This window comes from Artemia sp. Qi Xiang Cuo, chromosome 15 (genome assembly GCF_049724085.1).
Source record: "Artemia sp. Qi Xiang Cuo chromosome 15, ASM4972408v1, whole genome shotgun sequence".
NCBI classification, from domain to species: Eukaryota; Metazoa; Arthropoda; class Branchiopoda; order Anostraca; family Artemiidae; genus Artemia; species Artemia sp. Qi Xiang Cuo.
In genome coordinates, this window is record NC_142808.1 from 39,640,477 (window position 1) to 39,663,267 (window position 22,791).

Here is a 22,791-nt window from a genome sequence, read left to right on the forward strand (position 1 = left end):
GCAAATAGAATATTCTATCGTCATATCCTAAACGAAAAGGCGTATCAAATACTTAAAAAAAAAACAAAGTTAGAAATGAGATATATTCTTTAAAATGATCTTTATCCCTTTGTCATAGTTGCAGAAGAATATTTTGGAGACTACTTCTAGAGACCTAATTATCGCGGTAGGAAGTTTTATAGAGAAAGATGTGGAGGCGCACAAGACAGTGATTTAAATATTTTGAGTCTTACTGTTTGTTTTGTTCATATATATATATATATATATATATATATATATATATATATATATATATATATATATATATATATATATATATATATATATACATATATATATATATATATATATATATATATATATATATATATATATATATATATATATATATACATATATATATATACAGTTTGATTTTCAAAAGTATGGAAGGCATTAACGACCAAAACTTCTTCTTGGACAAAAACTTCTTTTGCCTTGGCTTGTCTTTTGTCATTATGAAGGACGTATCGCCGAACCTTTTGTTCCTTTTATTTGTTCAGATTGAGCGAAAAAAACTTCTTTTTCTTCCAACAATTTATCCAGGCAATATCTTTAATTTTCAAATGTATGGTAGGCATTGATTACTTTATCCGTGTCAAATCCAATCATCATCACTATTCATTTTCAATTTGTTTGGTTTGTTACACCTCGGCTTATCTTTCGTCATTACAAAATACGTATCGCCGAACCTTTGTTTTTTAAACAAATGTATGGGGCACGCGGCAGGCTTCTATATATAGATTCTTACTGTCGCTTATCTTTTAAACGCAGACAATTTGAACCTTTTCTTGATGCCATGAATTCCAGGTGGACCTAAATTAGAAGTGGTGTCCTTGTAAAATTACATTTTTTTTATTGGACGTTTAACTTTTGCCTCGGATTGTCTTTTTTCATTATGAAAGACATATCGCCAAACCTTTGTTTGTTTTAATTGTTCAGGCGGTGGGACAAAACTTCTTTTTCTTCCAACGATTTATCCAGTCCATATTTTAGATTTTCAAAGGTATGGCAGGTATTTATGACCTTATCCATGTCAAAACCCAATCATCATCGCTATCATTTTTAATCTGTTTGCTTCGTTACACCTCGGCTTATCTTTTGTCATAATGAAATACATATTACCGAACCTTTGTTTTTAGCATACTGCTTTTCTCTGACCATGTCAGAGGCATCTATGTTTGTCTAAATCGCAAAATTTAAACACTTCATTTAAAAATTCGTTTATTGTGCTTGTCCGTGTGGAAAATAGATGGGAGGCTACCTTATACTGTTAGAAGTTATTTTCAGAATTCGTAATGGAGGTTCAATTAAGCATCTGGAAAAGGAGGGTGGTTTGCACTATTTATAAAACTTTTATATTGAAAAAGGGAATTTTGTAAAATCACAGAGCTAATCTGTGAAAAATTTAATTCATATACTTCTAAAAAAGAATATATTTAGTTGACAAAGATGCAACATTTGCGTTGTCTCAATGAATAGAAAAGGCGTAACTACATACAATTTTCTACGTGTAACTCACATATTACTTCTGCATTGGAAAAATTTAACAGTAGCAACGTCAAAGTCCAGCGCAACAACAACAACATGGTAACCTTCGGAACAGTAGTCACTGTAACAGGAGCAAAAGCAATGACAGTAAACAGCCACCAGAGATAAATAATAATTGATAATGATTATTATGAATATATATATATATATATATATATATATATATATATATATATACATATATATATATATACATATATATAGATATACATATATGTATATATATGCATATACATATATATACATATATATATATATATATATATATATATATATATATATATATATATATATATATATATATATATATATAGATATATATATATATATATATATATATATATATGTATATATAATTATTTATGATTTTTATAATAATAATTATAATAATTAATAAATAAAGATAACAACTTAGTCAATCTCTAAGTTAATAGCAGCGACGGCAACAATGCATAGACTGCAGAATTGAAAAAAAACAACAATATAAAATCAGAAGTATATTAATATATTATCCATGCTTTAACTAGGGTAGACAATCGAATTCCGGAAGAAATTCCTTTGAAAGTCGAAAGTTAAGTAGCTGAGCTGGGAAATTCCTGACCGTTTCAGTCCCCTTTGAGATTTTCCAAGGATTGAAATGTTAGATTTCTAACATAGTTTAGATATCTTTAAAATTTCAGGGGTTTGTCCAGAACGAGTTTTTCTTCCATTAGTATAAAACATTTACTATTTGTATTTCAATTTTTTTTTTTTTAAGAATATTCATTCCTTATTATTCCTTATTGTTATTTTCATTTTTTTTTATCATCTCTAGGTATTTATTTCAATAAATCTCTGTTGCTAAACAAGATTCGAATTCAAAATCAATCTTTGGTCTCTCTAAACCTGAGAAGTAAGAGAATATTACCTAAGTCAATAAATATTTGTGGAAGAATCTACAAACACTGTACAGTGTTCAGCGATTGCCTTGCAACATTTTTGTAGTCATGGCTTAGAAGTAAGGTAAGAATGAAAAAAAACATTCAGGGGAAGGAAAAATAAACGTTCAAATGGGGAAAAGTCCATTTATTAGACGTTGAAAACAGATACAAAAGTCTGGATATTTCGACCATATATACAGCGATGGTTATCCGCAGAAATATTCGATCGTCTGCTGATGACGATCACTCTATACGTAGTCGAAATATCCAGACTTTTAAGTATGCCTGCTCATGACCACAAATGGACTTATCCCCATTTGAAAGTTTATTCTTTCATCATAGAAAGGCAGCGTGGTCTTGGAAAAAAAATACTTAATTGAAGGTATTACGTCAGAAATCAGGAGAATACATCAATACTAGCGCCACACATAGCAAAGACTAACCCAGGAGTATCAAAAACGTAAAAAGTACACACAACAAAAGCCCCATAAGCAGCAGCTTTACTACTGGTACTCAGCGAATTTCCAAAGACGCTAACTCCAGAATTTTATTATATAACACTAGATGGCTTTGAGTTCTTTTTATTCACGGGGATAAACATGGGTTTATACTCTTGTTAGATTCTTATTCTCATTGGAGAGCACCAAGACTGTCTCTGTAGAAGATCATAAATAGTATGCAGGTGATAAGGCGAAACGAGATATCCGAGATTAGGTGAATATAAAATATATGAAAACTATCCCAACATCCATGGGTATTTTTTGGGAAGTCATAAAAGCGGAGCATTTTAAACGAGGTGGAAGAAGGATGTTCACTCTCTTATCGGCCTCAAGTAGCTCCACGGAGCGCAGGGGATTTCGCACAAGGAATACTTAACTCGTCAAGCATAGTATCTGTGCGACAAAGAAATTAGACCTCTTTATCCTCAATATCAAGGTTTCAAAATTGAGCAAAGGCTTTATTAAGAGGTCCAGCCTGAGAGTCTTAAGAAAATATTCTCATCAACGTGAAAGGAGACATCGGTAAAGCGGTTGGACAATGACAAAACCCTTTTGATAATTCTCCACCAACAGTTTTACGAGGCAAACTAGAGCTAAGCAGCAAAAGTGTCTTTATATTTCATTAGGAAATTCAAATTACGTAGATTGAATCCTTACGCAGTTTGACAAATTTGTTTTTTAACTGATATTTATGAAAGTTTATCTTTGCCCCTATTGCCATTACACAATGAAGACAATATCAGGGATTGTCCCTAAATATATATATATATATATATTAATTATATATAATATATATTAATATATTAATTATATATTATATATTAAGTCCCTATATATATATATATATATATATATATATATATATATATATATATATATATATATATATATATATATATATATATATATATATATATCAGCTATGACGGAATATAAAGTCCGATAGTGTCAACTCTGACCTGCTAGTATTTATCTGTAGCCGAATCAGAGACTTCTACAAGAAAAACCCCATTACTGAGAAGCCAGAGTACCTCGCAAGTTATTCGAATTCACTTTCAAGTGCTGCCAAATTGCCCTCACATAATTTAGTGATGATACAGATTAGATACCTACAGCAGCTATAACAGCAAAATGTTCAAAAGCAAATGCCCCAATAGCACTGACAAAGCACGAAGTATGCGCACACGTACCGAAATAACAGTTTAGGACTAAATGATTTTCTGGTTCCTATATATATGTCAAAGTTGACAAACTCTTCGCAAAATAAAGTCTAATCAAAGAAGTCTAACCCTCTCTTATTTTTAGTCCCACTGCGGATCTAGTTTTAGTGGTGGAAGTTGAAGTCATTATAAAAGACACTCTCATTATCGACCGTTTTCTTCAGATACATTCAATTGATTAATGGCTGCTTCAAGGTCCAAAAAACTATGTATTAATTAGAATGGTTCACCTTAAACCACATGGTCACTGGGTCTCCTTTGAGTACCTAAAAAGGATTATATCCCAACAGGCCTGGTTTTACCAATGGGCCCATTAGGCCCGGGCCTAGAACCGTACCATTTCAGGGGGCGCAATTAATATCACTGAGTGATTTTTTTCTTAATAAAAACTGGACTGATGTGGTCACACAGTTCGAGATAACGAGCGATGCAGCTCAATAGTAACCGAAACTCTGCGAAACAGAGTCTCGATAACAATAGAAACACCAAAAGAATCGAATTTTGACTCTTGTTCAAAATTTACAAAATTCATCGAATTTAATGGTATCCATCAAAAGTTACGAGCCCGAGAAAACTTGTCCAATTTTTGAAAAGAGGGGAAACACCCCCAAAACATCAAGGGATGTTTTTGAAAATTACTGCATCAGCTGCAGCATACCAGAAAATCCTACAGTAGAGGTTTCAAACTCCTATGTACAAACATGTGAAATTTTGCATTTTTTGCCAGCAGAAACATCACGGATGCGTGTTTATTGTTTTTTTCTTCCAGGGGTCATCATATCGGATCAATGATCGTAGAATATCGGGAGAGGGCTCATTTCATCGGAAATTAAAAGTTCTAGTGCTCTTTTTAAGTGACCAAAAATATTGGAGTGCAGCTAGCCCCCCTCCCCAAAGTCCCCAAAGTTTTTCCCCAAAGTCACCTCATCAAAATTTTGAGATAGCCATTTTGTTCAGCATAGTAAAAAAACCTAATAACTATGTCTTTGAGGATGACTTAACCTCCCAGAAGTCCCCGGAGGAAGGGCTGCAAGTTATGAGCTTTGCCCGTTGTTTACACATAGTATTGGTTATTGTGAAGTATACAGACGTTTTCAGGGGGCATTTTTCTGGTAGGGAAGGGGTCGGAAAGGAGGGGAAAGGGGTTACTGGGAGGATCTTTCCACAGAGGAGTTTTTCATGAGGAAAGGGAATGTTCCATGGATGGGGAGCCGGATTTCCCAGCATTCTTTTAAAAACGATCAGAAATTCAGTAAAACAAGTTTTTCGGCAGCTGAAAATAAGGAGCAACATCAAAACTTAAAACGAACATAAATTATTACGTATATGAGGGGGTCACCCTGTCATCAATACCTCGCTCTTTACGCTAAAGTTGTGTTTAGTACTTTTAAAAGAGCTATTTATCTTAATTAAACGGCCTTCGTGATTCGTGAAAAGATTATTTTTTTATTTAATTTATCGTCAAAGTGCCAGGTTCACTCCACCGCTGCGCTGCCTATTCTCAGAAAGTGATTTTAAAACAGCACAGGAATTCCATGGCCACTTATAAACAGTCAGATGTCTCCCAAGAATGGCAGCTGAAAGTTCGGTACCACCTCTCTCTTTCATTACTTTTGGCTCATCAGTTGTAATCTTCTCAGTGCTTTCACTATCCATGAATTCTTGGGGATTTCCCCAAAAATTTCGCAAAAACGGAGCGGCAAAAACGCTTGGGCCTAGGAGCGCCAAAGCTGTAAATCCGGCCTTGCATCCCAAACCATTAGCCACAATCTTGCCTGATCAGTGTGTATTATTATTGTCTCACAATCACTACACTCATAGCGGTTCTCTACACTCATCGGTGTTTCCTCTAATGCAAAACTTTTGATCATGCTTAGATCCCTCTGCTAACCCATTTGCAAACTATTCTATTGTCCATGTGTTCCTCCCAGCCCTCATCCTTAGTTTTAATAATTCTAGAGTGAAGAAGCGTAGCTAGTTCTTCAATCATTTCATATTCTACCTTCATATCGCCATAGGTTTCATGAATAGTATCTAATTTTTACATATTCGAAGAAAAATAAAGCATATTTTGATATACAAACAAAAAAAAGTCGATTTATATGTACACATATTTCAACGGGACAGGAAAAACTAAATGAAAATATGTTATGACTGGGTGTTAAGAAAGACAACGAAGCACCATCCACAACTCTGAATTTCATACTTGGAGCCATTTTCCCTCTCAATTACACTAGCAAGACAAGCACAGCTATACTGACTCTTCTAATCAGAAAGCTTGCAAAGGGGGTGTGAGTTGGCGAGATCTAATTACTAATACGATCATCAAACTTCTACATGCACAAAAAGGCTACAAAGAAATCATTTGGCTCACCTAGAACATTGCTTCGCTGCTGGCTGAGATTTGCCCAAATAAATTTGTCTTACAATATCAACACACTGAGGAGGTTCAAGCCAATTTACATTCTCTGAAATACTCTCCTTAGAAAATGGTTGATAATATGAAGGAGAATCTCCAAAACAAATCTAAAAAATTAAGAAAATCGTTTAGAAATATTTAAGCACTAAAAAATTTTCTTCAATGCGAAAAAAAAATCAGAAAACTTTTTTGACCACAAAAATTCTCTAAAGTAATCATGTACACATTGCTGGTTCTGACATGGCTTCCCCAAAATAACGAACGAAAATATTAAATTCAAAACAAATTTCAAATAAGAACTAAACAATTTCAGTAAATGAGATTCTGGGGAAATTTTACACACGGCCTTTGGCTGTTTAGGAAAATAGTTGTTTTAGGAGCATGATAATTTCAGAAACGAATTCAGAGCCTGAATCATGCTCTCATCCTTTCAAGTTCCCATTTCTACTCCTTCTCTATTTCTAAGGCTTAGAAAATTGCATAAAAGAAATTCTTTCCTATTTCTGTAAATCCTCATAAGTCATGATTTATCGAAGTTGTGAGGCTAAACAAAAACCATTTCTTTTGGGCCTCCTTTGTGCTTGGACCTATTTCTGGAAGTCGTACTTTTATAACAGAAACCTTCTAAAAGTTCTTTAACGGTCATTGCCCTTTGGAGGGGGAGGGGATAGTGGGACACACTTCAGAAGAGGGCCATATCATAGGCTCTGAATATGTTCCTGAAAGTTTTAATCACCTAAATCAACTAATTTTAGAAATAACAATAGACCTTTTGGCCTTTTGATAACCTGCATCCAGACGGCGTGTTATTAATCATTTCATCTTGCCCCCTCAATATTCCCTGAAAATTTCACCTTCAAACCCTTAGTCATAACAACTCAAAAGGCTGATAGGCCTTTTGATAACCTGCATCCAGACGGCGTGTTATTAATCATTTCATCTTGCCCCCTCAATATTCCCTGAAAATTTCACCTTCAAACCTTTAGTCATAGTTGTAATAGGAGTCACAGTAGCAGTAGTACTAATAGAGAAGTAGTATTACCACAATGCCTTTTGGTCAGATTAACACCCCCCCCCCCCACAGAGCCTTGGAAGTTTCAACTTAATATAATTACCCGTTGCTATGATATTGCCGATATGCCCTTTCGATAATCTGTATGTTCATAGTGTATTTTAATTTAGTTCAGCTTTCCCCTCAAAACTTCCTGAAATTTTCATCTTTTTACTCTTACCGTTAGTAGTATTGCAATATCAGTAGTAGCAGTAGTAGTCGTAGTAGGCCTACCATTAGTAGCAGTGTGCACATATTACCTTTTGGTCAAATGATCTTCCCCTTGAAGCACTCCCTGAAAGTTCCAACTTAATATTCTAATCTATTCCTGAAATACGCTTTTTTGACAATCTGAATGCACATAGTGTTTTTTGATTTAGTACAAATTTTTCCTCAATATTCTCTCAAATTTTCACCCTTATACACTTTGCTTTAATAGCACTAGTATCATAACAGTACTGGTAGCAGTAGGAACAGTAGCAGAAGTATTAATAACAGTAGTAAAGTAGTTTACAAACAATAATATCAGTAGCTTACAGTTGCCTTTGGTTCAGTTGAACATCTCCCTCATTATGTCCTGGAAGTTTCAGCTTGATGTGGCAAGCCGTTCTTAAAATATTGCTGATATACCCTTTTGACAATCTGTATGCATATAATATGTTTTGATTTAGTTCAGCTTTCCCCTTAACATTTCCTCAATTTTCACTTCAATACCTTCAGCTTTCGTAGTGCTCGTTACAGAAGCAGTAGTTGTAGTAGTAGTAGTAGTAGCAGCATGCAAATACTCCCTTTTTGGTCAATTGATCATACCTCTCATCATTTCCTGAGAGTTCCAAATTAGTAAACTCAGTCATTTCTGAGTGGGTGAGTTGCATGACTTACAGCCCTTACCCTGAGAGCTACGAGGGGGGGGGGGGTTCATCCCCAAAGAAATAGTTACGGGACCTTTTAATCTATGCTCAGTAAAAAAGCTATCTCAAAATTTTGATTGGATGTGTTTGGGGATTCATGGGTTGGGAGGGAGATGGTTACCCTCCAACCACTTTTGAATCTTAAAAAGGACACTAGAACTTTCAATTTTCAATCGAATGAACTACTGCCGAAGTTTCTACGACAATTCCGTCTTTACGAAGGGCCTTGGAAAAAATAATAGCCTACTGTGTGCTCACATCACTCTTTACTTAGACAGGCGCTATTACCTGCCTATGATAACCAATTTTAACTGTTAAGGCGACTTGACATGTCATCCTCTTATGTTGGTAGCTGTCGTGATTGCAACTGACATCATTATATAGTTTTACTATAACATCGTTTATGGTTGTAACCTGCGATTATGATGTCATTCAACATCTTGTATATGAAGAGGCAGTTTTTTTGTCAAAGAGCGACTTTTATTTCTAATACAATGTTTTGACACTTACAAAAGCTCATAGATGTAGAAACTTCCTCTAAAATGAGCCTTTAAGCACCTCTATATGATATTCGAGTGCCCAACTAGCAGTGAAAAAAGGACATTAATAGTAAAATCAAAATGTTTTTACAATGCTGTCCGAGCAACATTAATAGTACTTCTTGTCAGGAAAGGGGAGCATGTTTTACCCTTGGTGCCCAAAAAGGCCAAAAGAATTTAGGTGAAACTTTCAGGGAATGTTGAACTAATTTAAAAAACACCATGACAAGCTGTCAAAAGGGCATCTCTTATGATTGGCTTAGGGTATTAAGTTGGAACTTTCAGGGAATGAAAGGGAGATGATCAATTGACGAAAAGGAAATATGTTCACGCTACAACTATTTCTACTACTACTATGTGACTGCTACTACGGGTTAGTGCATTAAGGCAAAACTTTCAGGGAATGTTTAGGGGAAACTGAACTAAATCAAAAACCACTATGCACATATAGGTTGTCAAAAGGGTACATCAGCAATAGCTTAGGAATGGCTTAGAGTATTAAGTTAAAAATTTTAGGGCATGGTGAGGGGAATATTCAGCTGACCAAAAGGCAATATATACATACTGCTACAGCTAGTACTACAACTAATATGAAGAGTATTAAGGTAAAAATTACAGCGAATATTGAGTGGAAATTTTAACTACACCAAAACACTCTATGTGCATGCAGGTTGTCAAAAGGGCATCTCGGTATAATTATTAAGAACCAGCCTCGTGTCCAACAATGCTAAATGTTTTTATAATGTACCTTACAAAAAAACGACAATTTCGGCAATTTAATGTTGTGAAAGTTCGTTTGTAAATAAAGTACCATTCATTAATCATTTATTCAATTGATTTTATAAAATGAACTAGAATTGACCTTTTCAACCATCCCTCGTTTAGTTCTTGAGATACCTCTAATTTTTAGAGTTTTCTAAGATAACGTATTTATCGTATTTTTTTTGGCTTAGAAAGATATTAAAAATGAAACTTTGAATGTCATAGCTAGTTTGAAGATATCTAAAAAAAACTCCTTGCTGGAAGATTTAAGAAGCATTAACAGCAAACAAACCTAAATATAAGTTTGTTTCTGTCCCCAAAGGGAATTTAAGGGAATAATTTGACGAGATATCAGAAAAATATAGAAAATCATCGCAATACACGCACAGGAAAACACCAGGCATCTAACAAGAATAACTGCTATGAGTAGTGGCAATAGAGAGGCAGACTGAAATAAATGGCTTTGTCAGCCTAAACATATTAAGGCACTTTTGCTTGTGGTTTGAAAAAAGGAGTGCAAGAACTTGCCAAAAGGATCCTTTTGTGTCTGTCAGAAACTGATCCTTGTATCATTTTTCAAAACTATTCGAAAATTACTTACTGTAACATAGCATTCAGTTACAATGCACGTAACAGTTCAGTTTTTCTGGCTTGAGCTATGGTAGGTTTAATTGCGCTTAGGTGACATTTCATTAGGTTGATTTTTCCGGGGGTTTGATTTTATGTTAGATTAAACAATTAATTAAACATATGTTATATGTCTTCAGAAGAATTTCCTAAGGACATTTCTAGGGCTCTAATGAAAGAAAGATCAAGATGGCTAGGTCACTTTCATGAATGATAGCCAAAGATGGCGCTTGATGATTATCTATTTGGTACCAAATGGAAACTATGTAAGCCCCGAATGCGATGGGAAAACGTAATAATACAAGATTTAAAGGGAATTTGAATTTCATGGGAAGGGGTATAGGGCGAAGCATTGACTAGACTGGGGTTTAGGCATGCAGTGCCGTGTTTACCTCAGGCAACTTGGGTGATGCCATGAGTAGCTAGTAGTAGTTTTACTAGTTTAGTTTTGTGGAAACCATTTTGTTCAATTGCATTCCTGCTAGTAAATGGTTTAAATTGATCCTCTTAAGTACATGCATTAGGTCTAAGCAAAAACTGAAGAAAAAAGAGGACCCATTAAAAAACGAACACCCTTTTGTTGTTTCAAGGCATTTCGACGCTTGGTGTTGCGAATTACGGACGAATTTATTTCTATTTTCCATGTTTTGTGCATTCAACGTTTTTAGCGTTAAGACAAACAAACAATAACTAGTTTTCACGGCTGTCAGTACCTGGATTTGAATTTGTTCACCTCACTGAGAAAAACGAAGAGCATAAAAAAGGCAGTCAGATTACCTCTAATGGGAGTGAACTCTGGTATAGTAAAGGTGAAGCTATTCCTATGGCTGGGTTTAATATTGGAATTCCAGTAACCAGATGCTGACTTTGTAACTGACAGCATTCATCTGAAAAAAAAAAAAACATAATCAGAAAGAGAAGAAAAATCAGAAAAAAAATCATTTATGCGAAAAACATTTTACAACATATATCGAAAAGTTGTTATCAAAGATTATCGTTTTGTTAATAAATTATCGATAAAAAAGCGATAAGAAGGGGAAACCCCTGGGTATTCAGGTTCATCATGAATTACATAATGAACTAAGGAATTGTGCTCTGAGGTGGAATAGGGGGAAAGAAATACTTAAGAACAAAACTTGCACACGAGACATAATAAGTAACACATAAGAAATTACGGACAGCATTGTAAAAACATTTTGATTTTAAAGATAACACAGGACCCATGGGCCAACTCTCGTTCATGGCTGAGAGCCAATATCCTAGCTGCCCTCCAATATTTTTGGTCACTTAAAAAGGGATCTAGAACTTTTGATTTCCTATCAAATATTAGCCCTCTCCCGATATTCTAAAATCACTGGTTCGATAGGTCATCCTTAGAAAAGAAGAAAAAAAAATAGACACGCATCGATTGAGGTATTGAGATATTGAGGAGAGGGCTATCCCCCTCATTTACGTAATAATATCTGTTTGTTTTAAGTTTTAATGTTGCTCCTTACTTTCTGTTGAAAAAAATGTTTTTTATTTAATTTCCGATCGTTTTTTTTTATTTAATTTTTGAACATTTTTGAATTAACGCAGGTTTTGATTTTGGCTCACCGTACACGAATAATTAAAAAAAATGCATATTAATTTTACTTTTATTTGGTTAAATGGCTTTCTCGAAACTTGTTTAATTTTATTTACAAACTTTGTATTAGTAATAAGTATAGGTAACTTACGAGTTAACTTACGTAACGAACTTCTATATTCATATATTTTTAACACGTGTATTAGGGAGTTCGCCACTAGTTAATACCTTGATCTTTAAGCTAAAGTCCGAATTCTGTCCCAATTCTTTAAAAATGACCCCTCAATCACAAAGGCCGTTAATTAGAATAAAAAGATTTTATGAAAGTGCTAAAAACAATCTTTGCCTTAAAGAGCGAGGTATTGACTAGGGGGTGAACCCAATCATATACGTAAAATTTTCTGTTCGTTTTAAGTTTTGACGTTGCTCCTTACTTTCAGTTGAAAAACTTGTTTTTTTATTTAATTTCTGATCTTTTTCTTTAATAATGATGGGAAATCCGGCGCCCCTTCATAGCAATGTCCCTTCCCCATGAAAACTTCCTTCATGGAAAGATCCTCCCATATCCAGAGTGAATTCTCCCAACGGACTAATGAGACTTACTAAGGGGGCTGGGAGGGGGAGTATACGGGAGAGGTTCTTGTAAATCTTCAGTTAAGGGTTTCGGACCATAACTATTAAAATGGTACCGTTTTATACTTCCAAGCTTTTCCACTTAAGAAGTGGCACCAAAAGTGTTGTTTTAGTGTTATATGGCACCTACGAATAGTAGAACTGACAAAAAGGACGTAGATATGAGCAATAGTTTTCAAACGAGCCATTAAACATGTCTCTAAGTAGTTCTGTATGCCCACTAGCCACAACTATTCCACTTGAGACATGGCATCAATAGTGCCATTTGGCACTTGCAGATGGTGGATTTTATAAGGAAAACGTAGATATGAGAAATGGCTTTTATGTGAGCTATTAAACATCTGCCTATGATGTTTTGATAGCCCGCTAGTCACCACCCCTTTAGAAATTAAACAAAAAGTGTCATTTTAGTGCCATATGACACTCGCAGATGGCGGATTTTATAAAAAGTCGTAGATATGAGAAATATCTTTTGAATGAGAAATTAAGCATCTCTACAATGTTCAATTAGCCCACTAGGCCTGCTGAAAAAAAAGAAAAAAAGGGAGACAGATCAGAGATACCGATGCAACAAAAGTGATTTTCCTTGCTGTTCAAGGAGGGGGACTGTAATTTCCCAGTGTGAGGTTTTCAACCATGTTGATTCCAATGGTACACTTTTCATTTTGATATGACGCCATTTTCAATGGATTTCAGGCTTCTTTTCGAAATCAGCATAAATTTCTTTTTGCAATAAACTTCTATTTTTAATGCGAACCGAAATAATAGTTACCATTCCTGAGTCAGTTTCTGATGATAATTTTTTTTTCACTTGGCAGTTTTTTTCAAAACACGTTTTTAAACTTTTGGTTACTATGGGCTGTGGTTCGCTCTTTACTAGGTTGCAGCTGCCGCTGCAACCATGATTTAGTGTTTTATTACTTTAAGATTGTATTTTTGGTATGTAGTGTTTTAGTGCGTTAAAGTTGTATTTTGGCCTGTTTCTGCCTTCCTTTCTCTCCCAGGTAAAAACTGGCCGTGACCGCGACCTGCAAGCCAATAAGGGGCTACTTTGGTGGTCGTGGAATCGGTAAAATGTCTATACCTAGGACTTCATGGTTCAAAGTATCTCTCGGATTTAGTTAGTGGCTGACGGACCATCCACCACCTCCTGGACTGTCGACATGAATCCACCTTATCCAATACATGTAACAGCTCAGACTCATAAAAATACGCAGGCAATGCCTTCTTTCTATACAGAACAACAAAAAGAACTGACTGAAACATTACAAATTGGTTAACTGGAAGGATATTCAATATAACAGGTAACGAAACAAGAAATGGAACATATTCTTTCAGTACTCGCAGTACTTAATTCTATTGTCTTTGGAGGGACAGTAAGTGGCTCCTAAATGTATTCGGATAAACAAGTGGGCAATAATTAAGGTAAGAATGTACAAAGCTGAAATCAACTGACCTCAATGCATTATAAGGTAAAATAAACTTTAGGTGACGCATCATCCCAACATTTCTGCTTAATTTCAACTGAAGATAGATAATATGGTGCTTGAATGACAGGTTTTCATCAATGATAATTCCTAAGTAACGTACAATGCTAACACGCTCAATACACACGTTGTTTGAAGCCACAACTGACTGAGACAAGTCCGACAGCAAATAATAAATTTTGTCTTCTCAGAATTTGCTATCAGACGACTAGACTTAAACCACAACAGAATTCTATCAATTGACCAACATATATTTTGCCGAAGTATCAGATAATTGAGTCCAGCCACACTACACTCCATATCATCAGCAAACAACACTGCAAGTCCGAGATCCTTTAACGACTCACTCAAGTCATTGATATAAATCAAGAAAAACAAGGGGCCAAGTACAGATCCTTGACGAGCTCCGACGTTGTTCGACTGCTGCACCGTTCTTGATGTGGAGTCACAATCGGTAACAAATTGCATCCGCTATTGTAAGTACGACATAATTTAAGAGCAGGCTGGTCCTCTTATCCAATAATGATGCAGTTTTATGTTCCAAAATACGATGAAAAAACGTGTAGAACGCTTTTTTGATGTAAAAAAATACAGATGCTGGAATATCACCCTTATCTAAAACGTCAAAAATAAAATGAGCAGGAACTAAAACCACATATTGGGTAGAATGGTTTCTCCAGAAACGAAACTGTGACTTAAGAAAGAAATTAATCTTCCCTAGAAACGAAACGAGTCGATTATATAAACAACGTTCAATAAGTTTAGAAAAAGCAAATAAAATCGAAATTGGACGATAATTATCTGGATCTTTTGAATCACCTCCCTTATGTAATGCAACTATTCTAGCGGCTTTAAAGCAACCAGGGAAATTTCCGCACTTAAAACAAAGGTTAATAACATGAGCTAAGCACTCCACAGTTTCTGGGATAATCGTCTTCAGTAAATTTGTACTAGACCCATCCGGTCCTTCTGATTTTCTGTTTTTCAAAAGCCTGGAAATTACCAATAATTCTAAAGCCGACAAAGGAGAAAGAAATATTGATAGGTCATTGGATGGAGGTAAATACTTCTTGAAATCAGGACGTACAGCCGACTGCAATACATTTGTTGGTGCTGAAGTCATTTCACCGATAGTAGCAAAGTTGCGGTTAAGTAGTGTAATCACTTCTTTTCCCCCTTTCACAGCTGCCCCATCTGTTGCTGTCATTTCTTCGGGGATTTCATTTTGTTTCGTCCGATTCAGACAATTATTAATTAATTTCCATGTCTTTATTTGCGACCCTTCCGCCTCCAGGAATGCTTGCCTGTAATAACTCTGCTTCGATGTTCGTATTAATTCTGTTAACGTATTTTTATAATTCTTGAAAGTTTTCTTATTTTCTTCAGTCGAATTTGATAAGTATTTCCGATACAGCTTATTTCTTTACATTTATAGGCTTGAGTATACTTGATTTAATCCAAGGTTTAGTAGGTTGTTTAAGTTTTCGGTTTGTAATACAACGGCTAGGGCACGCCTGGTTAAGGGCATTTTTAAAGATTTCTAAAAATATACTCGCAGCCTCATCCGGAAGAGAAGACTTTCGGATGACTTGCAAGAGAAGAGGAGGCAAAAGACAGATCTTGTGGACAGTCCAGCTTTGGAACCAACAATGACACTAAGTGGTTAGAGGATCGCCGCTGGAGAGTTCTAGTAACCTTCACCATCCAATCATAGACGGCGAGCCGGAAGAGTTTAGCAATAACCTTCAAATCAACTATGGCAGCCCGGTGCAAGTTGAATATGGCTCAAATCCTCTGCAACTTACGCCAGAACTTGACAACTGAGAAGAATAAGACAGCACCACAAATAAATATTAGTATTTTATAGCGTTTATTTGTTAATTAAAGCAGTTTTAGCAACATCTCGAGTAGATAAAAACTCTGCCTATCATGCAACCCAAAGTCTTGTCCTCGTGGAGGCATGATCACCCTCCACTGGGGACCGATAACGCCGTATTTTCTGAAAGAAGTACCTCACATTTTTCAAACGCCTGGGGGAAACAATCCTATCCTTCCATTCTTTTCTGATGAAAAATTTTAACTTGTTTGTTATCACAACAATTCAATAAAATTTTGTCAGGTTGTTTTACGCATTTTAATCTTCTTCTGCATCTGGAAGTAATAAGGTTAAACAGCAATTTCGTCCGATATTTTATTATTTCTGTTTACGAAATGAAACGATAAAAATAAAGAATGGGAACACCAATATGTTTACAAATTTTGGTCTGATGTAGGCATAATAACATGAGATGGCTAATGTTTGTTTTTCTAGAGACCCGACTCCTAGGAACTACTAGACAGTTTCATAATCTGAGAAACTGCTAGTCGTCTCATCTTCAAACGACACAAAAGAATAAAGCTGACGTAAAGCTTATCTGGTGTATCGTAGCTTACATACAATGTAACCTACAGCAATACAAGCTACATAGCTTGCAACAATAAACGTTTTTTTAAACACAGTTCGTGGGAACGAACTGTAAGTAGGGAGAGGCGCGGCTCAATAGCAACCGAAACTATAAAAAACGGAATTTTGATATCAATAGATATATCAAAAGAATCGGCTGATTCCAAATATATAAATTTCATGAAGTTGTTACCCATCAAAGGCTACGAGACTGAGAAAATTTGCCTGATTTTCGAAAAAGTGGAGAAACACCTCATGAAAGCAAAAGAATCTTACTGAAAGTCACACAATCAGCTTCAGCGTATCAGAGAACCCACTATAAAGGTTTCAAGCTCCTATCTGAAAAAATGTGGAATTTCGTATATTTTTTTTTTGCCAGAAGAAAGATCACGGATTCGTGTTTTTTTGTTTTTTTTTTCCAGGGGTGACCGTATCGAACCAATGGACCTAAAATATCGGAGGGCCCATTCGAACGGAAATTAAAAGTTCTAGTGCCCTTTTTAAGCGAGCAAAAATATTGGAAGGCAGCTAGGGCCCCTCCCACACCGCTTTTTTCCGCAAATCGTCCGACCAAAATTTTGAGATAGCCATTTTGTTCGGCATATGTGAGAGGCTCACTAACTATGCCTGTGGAGATATCAGACCCCCCACAGCCCCAGGGGAAAGGTCTATAAGTTATAAAATTTGCCCATTGTTTACACATAGTATTTGTCATTGGGAAGTATGCATACGTTTTTTGGGTGGGAGGGAAGAGGGACCAAATTTTCTGCTGGGGGTTTTTCCCCGGGGGGAATTCTCCATTGGGCGGGAAGTTTCCAGGGGGTGAAATTTTTCAGGGAAAATTTCACACTGGGGGGAACTTTCCAGAATTCCTATACAAAATTCCTTTTATATATCTTGCTTTCCCTTTTCTGACTCAATTTTACGCGTGGAAATGTTAAGGGTTATTGTCCGGAGTAAATTTTTACTAAGATTGAATTGTCTAGAGGATATCTCTCCGTGGAATTTTTTCCACGAGGGATTTTTTTCCGTGGAAGTGGAGCCAGATTTCCAGGAATAATTTAAAAAAACGATAAGAAATTAAATACAAAACACTTTTTTCAAATGAAAATAAGGAGCAACATTAAAATTTAAGACAAACAGAAATTATTACGCATATGAAGGGGGTTCCCCCCTCCTCAACAACTCGCTCTTTACGCTAAAGTTTGAATTTCGTCCCAGTTCTTTAAGAACGACTCCTGAAACACAAAATTCGTTTAATTAGTACAATAAGAAGTTTTTTTTAAGTACCAAAAAGAGCGAGGTATTGAAGAGGAGGCATCCCCTCTTCAACACCTCATGTTTTTATTCAATTATTACTTGAACACAAAAAAGGTTTGACCCAGCTTATGAATCCGATTAAAAATGAATGCAATTATAACGGTTATCAAACTGGACTGATATGATCAAACAGTTCGTGGCAATGAACTGTAAGTAAGGAGCGATGCAGCTCAATAGTAACCAAAAGTCTAAGAAACAGAGTCTTGATAACAATAGATACATCAAAAGAATCAGATTTTGATGCTTATTCAAAATATATAAAATTCATCAAATTGAATGTTAACCAACCAATTACGATCCTGAGAAAATTTGCACAATTTTTGAAAAAGAGGGAAAACACATCCCAAAACATCAAGCGACTTAATGAAAATCAATCCATCAGCTTCAGTATACCAGATAATCCTACAGTAGAGGTTTCAAACTCCTACGTACAAAAATCTGAAATTTTGCATTTTTTGCCAGAAGAAAGATCACGGATACGTGTTTATTTGTTTTTTTTCCAGGGGTGATCACATCGAACCAGGGATCGTAGGAGATCGAGAGGGATCATTTGATTAAAAATAAAATGTTCTAGTGCCCTTTTTAAGTGACAAACATATTGATGGGCAGTTAGCCCCCCTCCCATGCTCAATATTCCCCAAAGTCACCCGATCAAAATCTTGAGATAGTCATTTTGTTCAGCATAGTCAAAAAATCTAATAACTATGCCTTTGACGATGACTTAAACCCCCACAGTCTCAAGGGGAAGGGCTGCAAGTTATAAACTTTGCCCATTCTTTACCTATAGTATTAGTTATTGGGAAGTATACAGACGTTTTCGGGGGGAATTTAGAAGAGAATTTTCCATGGAGGAGGAGCCGGATTTCCCAGCATTATTTAAAACATGATCAGAAGTTAAATATAAAACAAGCTTTTTCGACTGAAAGTAAGGAGCAACACTAAAACTTAAAACGAACAAAAATTATTACGTATAGGGGGGGGGGGGAGGTCGCCTCTCGTCAAAACCACGCTCTTTACGCTAAAGTTGTTTTTAGTACTTTTAAAAGAGCTATTTATTGTAATTAATCGGCCTTTGTGATTCAGGAGTCATTCTTAAAGAATCGGGACAAATTTGAACTTTAGCGTAAAGAGCGAGGTATTGACGAGGGGGAGACCCCCCCCCTCATACGCGTAGCAATTTCTGTTCGTTTTAGGTTTAAATCATGGGGTGCCCAAAAGCTGAATTTCAGGGGGGGCTTACCTGGTCTAAACGGAACTTCCAATGCTGCATAATAGAAATCTCAAAACAAAAATATAAAATATAAGGCAGCACCATTCAGCAAGAGGGGGGGGGCCCCCCCTCTGCCCTCCCATGGTTTTAATGTTGCTCCTTACTTTCAGTTGAAAAAAACTTGTTTTTTAATTTAATTATATCAAGAAGCGAGACTTATCATTCCTGAAATATAACTTTGGGAGATAGCATTGAGGGAAGGGCAATTTAACAATCAAAATGGGCCCCTCGAAATGTTGATCAGATCTATAACGGGATTATAAAAGGACCAGATATCTAAAATGGTTCAAGCTCAGGTGCTGGTCACTCTCCAATTCCTTTTAAGTTTTGAAAAGGGCACAGGAAATCTCAGTTACTGTTCGAACGAGTATCCTCCGAAGGTTTTACGGCCACATGGGGGGGGGGCTGAGGAGGGGGAAGATTACCTCCTTTACGGAGTAAATACTGTTTGTTTCAGGATTTAATGTTACTCTTTACTTTCATAATAAAGGCGTGGACTAGAAATAATTGCAAAAATTGAGTGATTAGATATCAATTTCTACCTCCCCAACCCTTCCCTAGAACTAATTGCATGTATCTGAAGGGCCAATGAGAGTAAGGATAATTTGTTATTAAAATGCACTCTTAAAGACATCTGCCCCCCCGCAAAATGATCCACTACCTCCCCTTAATAATAGCTGATAAGCACACTTGCTTATAATTTTATGATATATGAAAAACAATTATTGAAGTTAGATATTCAAGCTTAGTCTAAAGGGAGATTTGAGATTAATTCCTACCTCTCATTTATTTGAAGGCTCATGGAGATATAAACGATTTGGGTATTGAGAACAAAAATACACATTGAATGCTGTTCAAAATAGCAAAATATCACCGCCCCTCCTTCATAATAGCTGATGTACAATTACACATTTTTCTTCTTCTTTTTATTTGTCTTAGTTTCCCTTTGACTGCTCCATTCTACATTTGGGGAGAAGGTTCCGGGGTGGAATTGTTGTAGGGGGTGGGGGAGGATAAGCTCGACTCCACGTTTCTAATAGACTGAAATTCCATAGTGGAGGGTAGAAAAACCAGTATCTGGAAAATTGTTACGGTGAGTATTATCAAACGAAATTTGTGAAAGTTGTTTTATTTAGCGAATACCATGTCAAACAGAAACGTGAAAGTCAACCTAGTTTCGTTAACTTGTGTAACTATGAAACATGCCCGATATATAGGTGCCCAAGCATTTAATTAAAGGGGGACCATTCCCAAAGGAAGGACTAATTTAGAATAAATACAATTTCTACAAAAATTAAGCAAATAACGGAAGGTAGGGTGGAAAAAAAAATTGTAGAAAATTCATAAGGGGATACAACCTTAAAAGTCTGTCCTTGCATGAGTGCCTGATACAATACCTTTCTCTTTAATTTATGTTAAGACGAAATACAGGTATCATATACTTAGACCTTAGGGAGGAGAGGGCTTTCACCCCTCAATTCCCCAGTTTCATTGCTAAAGTACTGCTTGAGCTTCGATGAAAAATTAGTAGAATACAACGTACACACCAAACTCGTAATTTTAAAGTTATTAGCTTAACGACTTATAATACACCTACAAGTTTATCATATTTTAAAACAAAAAAAGAATGTATCCTCAATTTTATTTCAAGCAGGGGTTAGGCCTAAGGCTTAAACAACGGAAAATATTAAATAACCTAAGATTGCTGCTTTAATATCCGAAAAATTTCTCCCCTTGATTAAAATGATAAATCACCCTTTTTGATTTAAAAGTAACCGTAACCGTTTTAATTGAACAATAAGAATCTTTAACATATGTAAAAGATTTTAACTGAACAAATCTGGAGACGTGACAGGTAAGCGAACATGCAAAGTAAAAGCATAAGACAAAACGAACTTCTGTTTGATACAGACTGTCAGAAAGAAGGTTTCCCAGGGAAGTGTCTTTACTTTAAGATCCACTGTTCCTTCCTTTGTGAGAAAGGGGGTGTCGGACAATGTCCGTCTTTCCATGAATTCTTTAGATTTATAGAGACAAATTGGGAGTTTAAAATTTTAAGTGTAAAGTGGAATATTATATCCTTATGATTCCTTTAACATATGGGAAGAGCGAGGAGGTAATCTTCCAAAACAAGATTTGACTAAGGAACTCCCTGCCTCCTTGACAAGATATAAAGATGTCAACTGAAAATAACTATTTGGTTTTCCATGACATAACATTGAGTTTATGAGAAGAATTCGTAAAGTCAAAGAGAACGATATTTCAAATTTTTCTTTTTAGTTTAAGGTTTAGGGAGTTTCTTTCTATACAAATTGTTAAGTGACTATCGTAATTACCATCCAATCAATAATCTCCATCTCTGAAGCAATCGCTCGATGTCACCCAACAGGTATCAGAAGCCTGAAGCCAGAATCGGTAAGTCTACTTTGCTTTGTCTTCCGGCTTTGGGATTGAGCTGAAACCTTAAGGAATAGTTATTCATAGAGGGTGGGGGTAAAGAGACTTTGAATTTGGTATTACGGGAAAGGAGAAAAATATTTTTTCCAAACCTCACAAGAGCATGCGCTGAGGTGTATTTGTTCTTTTTAAGCACGTCGTTCGATAGGCTCTGCTGCTAGTCATATAAACGTCTTGTGGAATTCTACAGAAATTTCGAACGGCAACAAAATTTGTGGAATTAATATCCTTCACTTGAATTATACACTTTATTTCAATATTCGGTCTGATATGTTAGAATGGATTATAGTGGTTCACGAGAAAAGCATCAATTCTCACCCTCAGGATCGGTGACACCTCTTCAATTATATAATAGCAGTGATTCATGTCAAATATTTTCCTTCCGAAAATGTCGCCTGATAAATACTGCAATAGTCTATCTGCAATCTGAATTAGTCATGATTTTATGTTGTTCATTAAGTTCCACACAAAATTTCTTGGAAGTCTAATACCCACGCAAAAACAATAGTTAGCAAATATGAAAAAGGCACGTTCACTAGGAATTTAAACTTTATAGCTTTGTTGAAGACAATTTTTCACTTTGCATACTTGAATCTTGTTCAAGTATTGAAAAATCACACGACAAATTACGGTCGGAATAACAATTCCTAATGTTCGGGTTTTCATAACCAAGAACGATATTTGAAGTAGTTTCCGACAATGATCGATACACAAATTCTGGTGCAAGAAGAGTTGCGCCTTGATTATCATCTTTAATTGACCTGCGGAAAGTATTTTGCACAGTATTTGCTAGCGATGATATCCTGAAAGAGGCATAGGGAGATGCCTTTTTAGTTCTCATCAGAGGTGACGGTTCTTCATCTTCTTCAGCTTTCATAGGAGTACTTGTATTTTCAACAGGATTTACTCTTTTCATTGGAGGGGGTGGAGCTTCACGGGTAATCCTAGTTTCAGTATTGTTCGTCTCTTCAAACTCATTGAGAGTATTACGGAAGATGGGACTAGCAAATGATGATACTGAAAGTCTTTTAATTGTGGCATACCTTGGTGTTTCGTTATCATGACTGCATGATTT

At 35.7% G+C, this 22,791-nt stretch overlaps 1 protein-coding gene across 1 annotated transcript in view; it reads right to left on the reverse strand.

Annotated features, from left to right (window-relative positions):
* The window catches only part of MED16 (mediator complex subunit 16), a 92,144-nt gene that overhangs the window by 2,696 nt on the left and 66,657 nt on the right, over positions 1-22,791 (reverse strand). The window contains exons 13-14 of the mRNA XM_089100884.1: positions 11,317-11,426; positions 6,605-6,756 (exon numbers count right to left, since the gene is read on the reverse strand). Coding sequence (XP_088957010.1) covers positions 6,605-6,756; positions 11,317-11,426 — 262 coding nt within the window. The remainder of the gene's footprint in view (positions 1-6,604; positions 6,757-11,316; positions 11,427-22,791) is intronic.